The sequence below is a fragment of the Bemisia tabaci genome, chromosome 9, assembly GCF_918797505.1.
Source record: "Bemisia tabaci chromosome 9, PGI_BMITA_v3".
Lineage (NCBI taxonomy): Eukaryota > Metazoa > Arthropoda > Insecta > Hemiptera > Aleyrodidae > Bemisia > Bemisia tabaci.
This window is the reverse complement of record NC_092801.1, coordinates 10,834,127-10,844,799: the sequence shown is the minus strand read 5'-3', so window position 1 is coordinate 10,844,799 and position 10,673 is coordinate 10,834,127. Positions and strand designations below refer to the sequence as shown.

Below are 10,673 nucleotides of genomic sequence, written 5' to 3'. Positions count from 1 at the left end.
AAAGTTCCATGAGCACGTGAAAATGCACTTTTGTGGTACTCCTAATAAAGGACTTTCATACATGCAGAAAAACGGTAAAAAATTAGATAGGCTGTATCGATCAAACTCCCCTACCTCAGAATAACTGAGATTGGATGAAATGAAAAGATGACATAGTTTTTAATTTCCATTTAATTAATCATTCCTTGATCACATAACAAACTTTATAACATTGGGCACATTATTTTCCACACAAAATACTAAATTAATTTAGTGACCGTGGGTTGAAGGAAACTACCTGCGTTTCAGATCCCTCAAAATATTGGATGGATAACCTTGAATGGGTACCGCTGACTTAAACTTTTGGTTTCCAAATGGCAACCCACTAACTTTAGGTTGAAGGCTTCATGGAACAGCATTTGAAACTCACGCTTATACATAACTTAAAGGTCACTCAGCAATGCCTGGAAGTTTCATCAGTGACAGTGAAAACAGTTCAGTTGCGAACTGAATACTGGAAGGAGATGACCATTTCAAGGTGAAAGTACCAAATTTATAAATACCGAAATTAACTAATTTTTTGGGTTGATTACAGGCCCTACTTCTCGAAACCAATATAATTCAAAGTCTAAATACCCTGCGGTTGGCACCCTAATCCAGCTCTGGAATCACTGTTTTTTTTGTTTTTTTTTGCCTTTATCTGGTTTTATGTTTTTGCAGAGTTTTGGTCAGTATATTTTATGGTTATATGTGATTTTTATTTTTTCATTTTCCGCTCCCAACAAGCTTATGTGCTATAATGGTTCTTTGAGTCATACTGATGAAGTGCAGTTTTAAGATCTGATCCTCATATTCACTACGAAATCATTTCAACATTTGAATTGAGGACGCAGTAGCTTCGTTTAAGGTACAATTTTTTTTCTTCCCACTCATGCTTCTGCAATACCTTTCCTTTTTCTCAGTGCGCCCTTGACGCATATGTTCTATTCAAAACAGTACTCTCCTTGCCACCCATTTGCAAAACAAGATTGAGAGGCATCAATGGGTTTTTGAAAAAATGATACGACAAGCTGCAATGACAAAATAATTGGTGGCAGAGAACCTACGTCTTTTTTGGAAAAGAGAGTGAGTTAAGAAAATCATACCCTTTTGGAAGTAAGCATTAATCACTGATGAGACTTCTTATAGAGGACGAGACCTAATTAGAAAAGACCGTGCAGTTTTCAAGTCCAAGAGAAAGCAGGCAAAATAAAACTCCTTAAAAGAGAATTACGACAGAGAGAATAAATACTTAAATAAAAATTGAAGAAGTTCCCATGACTTTGCTAATTTGCACCTCTCAGATAATGTAATTAAACAGTTTCGTTTCACCAACTCGTTTTAACTTGCGATTTTGATCTAAAAGTAACTGTCAAACAGAGTATTAATATTCACCTAAACTGAGTGGTTGATAGGAGTGATTTGGCAGTCCAACTATTTCTCAAACATTTCATTGTTTCGCTCCATCACACAAGAGGCGAATTTCCGGAAGTGGGATTTCGACTAAGCAGACAAGTGTACTTGCTTTGCATTGCTGTAAACTTCTTTGATGACTTTGGATGGGCATCATTTCAGCGATGATCATCTGAATCTCTAAAATCATAATTACTATAGTCATCGGCAAACTCTTCCCGGATTCGTTCATCTAGGTCAGACTCTTTGATCCTTTGATCAGGAGTTCTCATCTCCTCTCGCATCAGTAATCGTTGGTCTTTCAATGCTGCCTTCCTTCGCTCAGTCATGAAATCTTTAACCTCTGTTGACGTCAAGGCTTTTATTTTCGCGGTGATTTCAGCCAAGGATTCCTCAGGTTTGGGCTCTGTGGGAATTTCTCCGTAAGTCAGATGTTTACGATGCGGAGCTCTCGACTTTTCAACAGCTGCTTTAATCTGAAAGAAAAATGATGAAATAATTATTGAATATACTCGCTTCAAACCAGGACTGCCATAGACTTATTAACATTAAATTCCACAACATTTCTCAGTCACATTTTGGTAAAATTCCCTGATAATTGAGGAAATGCCGGATGGTTGAAAAGACATACTTTGAAATAGTTTCCTCACAAAATCTGTTGTTCGAAACACTAAACCCATTCTGGAAAGCAAATAAAGGTGACTAGACAATATTTTCCGGAAAATTCTGTCATTTTCCCTTACATTTCAAGATTTTCCTGACTTTTTAAAATCCCCTTAAACGTTCCGACATTCTCTGACTGAGGCAACCCTGTCAAACAAAGGAACAATACCTCGGTCAGCTGGTTGTCTAGTCTCTGCCTTGCAAACATGGACTGATAGTTTTGTAGTTTTCCACAATTATTCATGGATGATAATGACAAGGCTACTAGTCAAAACATCATATCTTTCATCAATAATTGTTTCCAGCTGTGTCCGAGCCAGTTACTCATTAAAATTGATTTTTTTGTTTGCAGAGGTTCGATTGTGAAATATCGCTCTCTATCTTAAAAACTTGACTACCAAGGCACGACTCGCATTTTTTTCTTGATACGCTACAGAGAGATGCACTTAAATGATGAACAAACAACGGACTGTTGCACATACCAGAAAAGTTTAAAAGCCACTTTTTAATGCAGTTTTCGTGCTCTATATCACACATTTTAAAATTTACCAAAACGACAGGCACTTTTCTCTAAGTTACTGGCAATTAGTTTGCAGAGAGAGACATAACAAAGCCTTTTCTAAATGAACAAACAACTAGTTGTCACGTATGCTTTCAACTATTTTTAGAATTTATTTTATCCTTGTTTCTAAGTGTTACAAAAATAAATACTTGAAATAAATGGATCCATAGTTGAGGAAGGTTGGTGACAGTTTGCAGGATTGCTTGTTTATTTAAGTTAGGTATTCTTACATTACTCTCTGAGTACTTGCTTGCTAGCCCAACAAAACAAAGAGCTTACAGACGCATAAAATTTGAAAATTTGGGATATCAAATATTCAATGTGTGTTCTTGAGTGCATTTCAGACATTGCTGATATGTTGAAGATGATTTTTGACTAATTTTTAAAAGTACAGCAGTCTGCTGTATTTCTTGTGCGAAACAGATATCTTTCCTAACCTTTTCAACGTTTACTACAATTTTCCTGAACCAAAAAATTTAGAAAAAAATCTGATCTACATGATTCACTTCATGACTTATTTTTGCTGGAATAGATTGGAAACAGACATAAAATTCCCTCATTGTTATAATTCTGAAAAATACTTTAATTTTACCTTTAGTTTTTCCAGAATTTTTGTTGTTGTTTTCTTTTTATTTTTTCCCCCAATACACACAGAGAGCGCACCTTAGACCCTTTCAGTGCCATGGCTTTGGATGCTCCACTCTAGTCAAGAGGCAACATGCTTTTTAATCATTAAAAAGTTAGGCTTTTGTCTTGTGGTTTTTTCTTTTGACCATTCGGGAACAGGGCAGAATGGAAAAGACAGAGACAGGAAGTTTCCCAAATTTTTTTGGTCTTAGTATTATGAATTCTCTCACATGGACATGTAACATTCATTTGAATCATTCCTCCATCCCTACCTTTCCAACAAACATTATGATAGAAACTTATGTCATTACTAGAGCTCTTAAATTTGAACATTCTGAAACAGTAGTCCGTTCGTCATAAAAACTCATTCAGAGGCCATTGCATCAACCTAGGAGGTTTATTCCTTTAATAATTGTTTAATTTTTCGGTAACAGGAGAGTTAACAGACATTGCCTGATGCTCATAGAAATGAATGAATATAGGAGGCTATGAGTTCATCTAATTATGAGAGTTGAATGCTCACTAAGAAGGTGAACTCTCTGCCTGTTAAAAATCAAATATGTACTATAAAATTTTACGTAAAATTACAGTAATGCTCTGATTATCTGAAAATTCATAGCAAAGGAAGTGTCCAATATCGAAAAAGTCGAATAATCAAAACCACCAAATAAAGACTGAAAAAAGTCATTTCAGGTTCTGTTAGTAACCAGGCCTAGGCTATTTTTCCGAAATGTTTGTTAAACAATAATTTAATTGGCAAAAAACTACATATTTTTTCAATCCAGCCCAAAGAACCAGTTCTCTACAATGCGGCTAGCTTGTTCTTGACCATAAACTTAATTTTGACTAAATCGGATAACTGGAGGGTCGAATAATTCGATAATCGCTCGCTAGATAGCACAAGTTTACTTGCCGCCAGCATCCGCTTGCCCAAGTCTCAGGCTGGTTTTCACGACCTCTCCGAGCTTGGTTGCAGAAAATTCAGGAGGCTGCACTGCACTGAGGATTGGCCTAACAAGGCTGAAACGCTTCTCAAGTTGCCTTCCTGAATGGTTGTTACTAGTGTTGCACTAAACAGCGTATCTTTTTGAGGGAAAATTAAGCTTGTGTGTGAGCTTTTTTCCTCTGCAGTGAGATTTCTGCTTTACCCTGAATTTAACGCTTGTTGGCTAAAAAATTCCAACATACCAGTCAAATAATTGGTGGTCAGATAATCCGGGCACTGCTGCGTTTCCAGGTAAAGAAAATTAGACTTAAGAGATTCTTCCATCACAAAAAAAAATAAATAAATAAATAAATAAAAAATAAAAAAACAGAAGTCTCCAAATATTCAAGAGCTAAAACCAAGAGATGGATTTGAAACTATTCTCGTTCAACATGACATGAAGCACCTTATTTTTATGGGGTTTTATAATCTTAGGTTTTGGATCCGGTATCCCTGGAAAAAGGCGACTGGGACGTCCAATGAAGAAATAGCGGCTGGGCATCCGCAAAGAGATGTTATGTTGTAAGTTGCCCGATAATCATTGGGTAGGGAGACACATGTGGCATTTAGTTGACGCAAAGCGCTTGAGTGCACTGTAGGAGCGATGTTTATGTATGTATGTATGTGCGTATGTAGCTTAAGCATCCTTGTAGTTTACTTTCTTTTTGTAATATTTTCAAACTTTGCAGTTGAGCACCTTCATCCATTAACAGGTACTTAAGAAACAAGGAGAAATTTTCAATAACTTACTCTTCCCATAATAGCGCCCTGATCCAAATTAAACACATTGTGTTTCTGCAATGCCATGAGGCGGGCCACTTCAGTTCGATGAGATTCTTGTAAACGCTCTTCTGCAGCTTTCTTCCCTGCTTCAGAGGCTTCAAATTCTAAAACCTATAAAAGTTTTGTGTCACAATAATTTACAGAGAAAAAGATAAAATAAGCGGAACTAAGAAATGCTGTGATTACTAAGAAAAAAAAAACTAAAACCGGGGCGGGGTTAGAAATTAGTCTCAAATGTGATGAACACAACAAACATGGTGGCGGAGCATGACAAAGATAGAAATATGACTTCTGCAATTCTGCAAGTTCTATTTCTTGCAGAAGCCGAAACAAACAGAATTAAAGTTGAAAATAAAAAGAGTTATCAGCTCTCAAGCACATTGGGATAGGCTGGAAAAAATAAGAATAATTTAGGCTTAAAGGAAGAGACCTTACACTCGGTCAGTTCTTGGATGTTTGAGTAACGCTCATAAAACAGTATTAATCTCACCTCCGCAGATTTGGGGAGTTCGATGCCTTGGAATAAAGTTGCATCTGATGGTACAAAATCTTCACCATAGTCTGCTTTCCTTAGAAGGTCGTCTATTATAGCCAAAGAGTCACTTTTCTCATCTAGAAGTAGAAAAAAAGAGAAAAAATTAAAATTCGAGAAATGCTATTTTCTTAAAAAAAGCTTAATCAATAGACGAGTTGGGAATATATAAAAGAATCAAACAGAAGGGTCTACACGTTCTGGGCAACAAATTGAAAGAACAACTCATAACCTCTCAGGTCAACAATGAATATGTGGCTACATCTTTTTTAATGATGGAGAGTTATAGAATCTTGCAAAGTTTTTTGGACAGTGGATGTGAAAAGACATTAAAATCTTTCAAAATACAACCGCTGCTACAGAATACAGAAAAGAAATCTCACCGTCCTCACACTTTTACAAAGAGACATACCATGGCCGATTATTGGTACGGTGCAGAGATATAGGCATTCCCATAAAAAATTTTAAACCTACTAATGTATTCCTGATACAGAGCACTCAAATTTCTTTTCTGAAACTAACCTGAAAATTTTGCCTATAACTTTGCACTCGATTTTCCAGAGCATCACTTTGATTACCTGCTTCACCTTCAATCAGTAACTCTGGCTTTAGCAAGCCTTCCTCACGGGAGAAGACTCTAAATGGACCGCGTGAAACAGAAAGGAACCGAACAACATCAGCTATTGCCGAATATAATTGGCTAATTTAATTTTTTACATGAAAACAGTTGAGCGGCTTTCTGTGCAAATTTCAGTGAATTTTCTCCACAGTACGAAGCAAATTCCTTAACATTTTCAAAAGGATCCGCACAAACGTTTTCTCATAAAAAATTAAATTGCCCAATTTAAATTGGCAATAGCTGATATGGCTTAGTTCCTTTCTGTTAAACGCGGTCCAAATGGTGGAGATAATGTGGTATGTGCAAAATTTTCTTTTATTCTTTTCTTCTTTCATCTTAAAATGCAAAAATTGTAAAAAAGAGGTGGAAAGTCTAACCTCTTATAAAAATAATTCGTGGTACAGATCCCATCACTTGCAACCGCGACAATTCATTCCTTAGTGGGAAAGCAATGTTTTCTAGCTCTGCTTGAATTGTATCATGACTGTCCCGGGCAGTGCTGCTCCAATAAACATTCAAAAAATTCAAATCGACTGATATTTTTACCTAAAAAAGAATGAAGACGACACTTTTCAGTTGAAAGAATGATCAATTCAGTGATTTATCAATAATAGGTATATGCATTTGTGTTGTAAAATTGAGCAAGAAAACAACCTCTGCCAGCTATTTATGCTGTCCCTTATTTTTTAAATTTGCGAATTTCAAGTAGGTCAACCTCTCAAAAGTTTCTATGTGGTGTAAAAACACACCTCTTTTTTTTAAAAAAAATTTAAAAAAATTTTTACCCGCTGCCCAAGGGGCGAAAAGGAGCATGCTGAAAATAGATTATTTCACAGTTTTGAGGATTCATTTCCGACTGAAAACATACGAGTATAATCGAAAAGTAAGAACATAAGAGGAGGACTTCCAGAATTTGTTACAAGAGTCCTCTAATTTTAAGTGAAAGGTCGGGAGATCCAAAAAACCCAAGCAGGACTCATTTGAATCTTTAGCAGGTGAATTTGTTCCTTGCTCTGAAAATTACATTAATCATAACAGATGTTCGGAAATTTTTCATTAAGTTCCTTAAGTTTTCTTGTGTTATGTGTACGTAATAAAGTGTCATAATCTTTTTCCACTTCATTTTGGCAGCTTGACTTATTGAACTACTGAAAGCTAAAGTGTTTCATTACTTTTGTAAAATCTATCAGCGCATACGTCGTTAACTGACCACTGTAGCTACAGCGAGGGCTGCGCACTAGCAGCCTTCGCGGGGCCAGCGAGGGGTTGCGCACCTCCGCTCACGCACCCATGGTATTTGCTTCTGTATCTACTAAACGGTAAATTTCTAGGCAAAATGGTTGAAATTTTTGCCCTATGAACCATAACTCGACATTTTCAGTCAGAGATGACTCCTCAAAACTGTGAAATAACCTATTTTCAACATGCACCTTTTTCGCCCCTCGGGCAGCAGGTAAAAATCTTTTTAAAAAAAGCAGGTGTGTTTTTACACCACATAGAAACTTTTGAGAGGTTGACCTACTTGAAATTCAAAAATCTAAAAAATAAGGGACACCCTACAGCTAGGGCTCATATAAGAAACTCAAGAAGTTGCGTAAAAGAATTTCATCAAGGCCTTTCTGCCCACTAATTGTTTCTTTTCACGTAATGAAAATAACTTCTTGTAACAACATTTTTTACAGCTCACCTCAGATATTTCTAAATTGAACTCAGCAAGTTTCTCAGACAGCTCGCATGAAGACAAATAATCCGTTATGTTTTCCATGAACATGTGGTTGAGCACTGATAGTCTTTGCATATGCTGCTTTCCTACTGAACGTTTCAACATTTCACCCATCACATTGTTTGAAGGAGCAACATCTGGCTGCCATGTTCGCCGCCTATAAAAGTAAACAGAAGTTTTGGGCTAGTAAACATCACAACCACACAGATTGACTGATAGATCAAAGCAGAAGTTCTCAACATTTATTAGCTGCGAGCCACTTTTCACCGAGAAAAGAGGCAGCGGATCACCAATAAAAACGAAAAACCTTTTATTTTTTTGGTTTTATCCTTTTATAATTTGACTTTTGGTATGTGTTTCATTTAAGGGAGGGGGAGGGGTCTCTTTGCCTGGGTCCCGATTCCCAATAATCCGGGGTTGTGAAACTCTTGGAGACAATGGTCGAGAAATTTTCTCTTCCTTCTTCAGATGATTCCTTCCTTGAGCATTATTCAAGCCACTGTTGCATTTTGAATTTACATTTTACAGATATTTTACATCAATCAAGGTTGGAGTTCATTACAATCATAAGCTGCAACCAATTCCATAATCACCATGAAAATTACTTCTTTCAGTTTCCGTCCCCTTCGACCGAAGTGTTGAAAAAACTTTAGCCTGCCTCTGCCGACCACCACATATCAGTCAGCAGACCACCAGTTGAGTCAAAAGGTTTTGAGCTTTCCTTCATGTGGATTCTAGTCTTGAAGAAAATATGGGTCAATGGCAAGGTAGATTTACACAGGTATGGACAGAACTTAACAACTGGCCTCTGATTGGCTCTTCAGCGGCCCCTTAACGTCAGCCATTTTGAATGTTTTGATTATTTTGATTTATTATGTTCGGTTTATCGTTTGTCAAAATTTTGTGGGATTTTTTGCACAATTTTGATAATGCGATATTAATTTTAAAGTTTAAACGCACAAACGTTTGAATGTTAATTTGATAGTAATTTAATTAAAAAACGGGCCCCTTAACCTACGTCACGTAGTCATGTGACACGTACTGAGGCTCATGGGAAATTTTCAACTTTTCCATACCTGTGTAAATCTTCCTTGGGTCAATGGATTAACTCTACTTAGGCAGGAATGATGGGTATGTGCGGCAAAATTTAAAAGGCGCTCTAAGCAGGTGGATTCCACTTGAACAATTTCTTGAAAAGGAAGGGCAAGGGCACACACGAGAGGGAAAAGGCTGAATAACGCAGCGCTGACCTTGAAGTAGGACGGAGAAAGTATTGAAGTCCACATTGTCTGAAGGCTACAAAATTGCTAAGCATGTTGCCCTTGCATTCGATGGCAAACTAATGCAAACAGAGAGCGTCAGTTATCAGGCTAGAAAAAGTTCCGGCTGCCTGTATCAATGATGGGACTGAATATCTTGATAAACGCACTGACTTTAGAAATCCTTCACTCTCAGTAATTACACTTACTGCGCCAAGTTCTCGATCATAAAGGTCAAGTAAGTATCTCATACTGAGAGCCAAGAAAAAACTGAACCATGGCCAAAGCGTTATAAAGTGGGAAAGCGGAGCTGCATTGACTTGTTTGGTTTGTTACATTTCGGACGAGTTTGATCATTGTGGAGGCTCAAATAAAGGACCTAGCGATGAAGTCGGTCGAGTTTGGTACAGTAGAAAATGCTGGATTTTACCTTTTCTTGGAATGCCCCATCAATTTGTTCAAGAATCTTCCTTCCCTCATTTTGTTGAGCACGGCTGAATAGGTGCTAATGCTGCATTTCTTGCAGAAGCTGACGTTGGACTTTTGTTGGAGAAAAGCAGATTTAAGATTCAAGCGCAAGGACATGATGGAAGGAGTGATGATGAGAATTCCACACTTAACGCGGTGAGCGTGAGATAAAATTATGCAGTAGCGATGAGATGCCTAAACAATAAACATAAGTAGTAGGTGACCGAGAAGCAAGTAAACTGATTGTGGATAACCATACAGATTCTACTTCCTAATTTTGGAAACAAATGAAGAGGAAAAGCTGAAAAATAATGAAACTACTGGCTAGTTGCAACGAAACGAGTAGATTACGGAATCGGGGACTTGGACTTCGAGGAGGTCGAGGGAAAATAGGGTTAGGGTTGTTGTTGTTAGGGAAATGTAGATTCACGCAAATTGGTTCAAATCAAGTTCAAATTGCTTCATTTTCCCAATTATTCCTCTTTTCGAACAGAAGGAATCTTAACCGCAAATTCTGAACCAGACGCTTTGATTGGTCCAGAGCGGTTCATTCCATTTATTCCGAGTTGAACCAAAATAAGCGGGAATTTCAAATAATTCCGGATATCCTGTTTACCAAATAGTTTCCGTTTCCGGTAAACAGTGTTGTCAGTTTTACTTATCAAATGCTCGTAAAACTGACAACACTGTTTACCGGAAACGGAAACGATTTGGTAGACAGGATATCCGGAATTATTTGAAATTCCCGCTTGTTTTGGTTCAACTCGGAATAATTGGAATGAACCGCTCTGGACCAATCAAAGCGCCTGGTTCAGAATTTGCGGTTGTTCGATTTTGAGGAAAACGGCTGACAGTACAGCGATCTTGTAGCGGTTTTGTGAACTAAATTTACAAGTAGTTGCACCATAAGCCAGTAGAGTGCGCTCGTAACACGAGCTCAGGTTCCCTGGCTTGATTCGCCCGCCAAATTCAAATTAATGATCTTGTTCTCCCCACTCATTCCAACTTTCCAAACTTAGCG

General features: G+C 37.4%; 1 protein-coding gene across 2 annotated transcripts; it reads right to left on the bottom strand.

The window, feature by feature from the left end:
* Window positions 1-153: 153 nt before the first annotated feature.
* LOC109044171 (uncharacterized) lies at window positions 154-10,041 on the bottom strand. 2 transcript variants are annotated; one of them, XM_019061736.2, is made up of 6 exons: window positions 9,615-10,041; window positions 7,890-8,082; window positions 6,580-6,748; window positions 5,542-5,663; window positions 5,019-5,162; window positions 154-1,907 (listed from the first exon to the last, which is right to left on the bottom strand). In XM_019061736.2, exons 1-6 carry the CDS (start codon window positions 9,767-9,769, stop codon window positions 1,590-1,592), a joined length of 1,101 nt encoding a protein of 366 aa, XP_018917281.2. In that variant the 5' UTR covers window positions 9,770-10,041; the 3' UTR covers window positions 154-1,589. The 2 variants fall into 2 exon arrangements, with proteins under 2 accessions (XP_018917281.2, XP_018917282.2); XM_019061737.2 differs by lacking the exon at window positions 9,615-10,041 and adding an exon at window positions 9,176-9,393.
* Between the last annotated feature and the right edge of the window lie 632 nt (window positions 10,042-10,673).

Excerpts from the sequence above, each read along its gene's own strand:
- LOC109044171 (XM_019061736.2), bottom strand. The coding sequence starts at position 9,769 with ATGTCCTTGCGCTTGAATCTTAAATCTGCTTTTCTCCAACAAAAGTCC. Across the intron at positions 8,083-9,614 it reads ATGGGGCATTCCAAGAAAAG|GCGGCGAACATGGCAGCCAG; the intron begins GTAAAATCCAGC and ends TTACTTTTATAG. Across the intron at positions 6,749-7,889 it reads TCAATTTAGAAATATCTGAG|GTAAAAATATCAGTCGATTT; the intron begins GTGAGCTGTAAA and ends ATTCTTTTTTAG.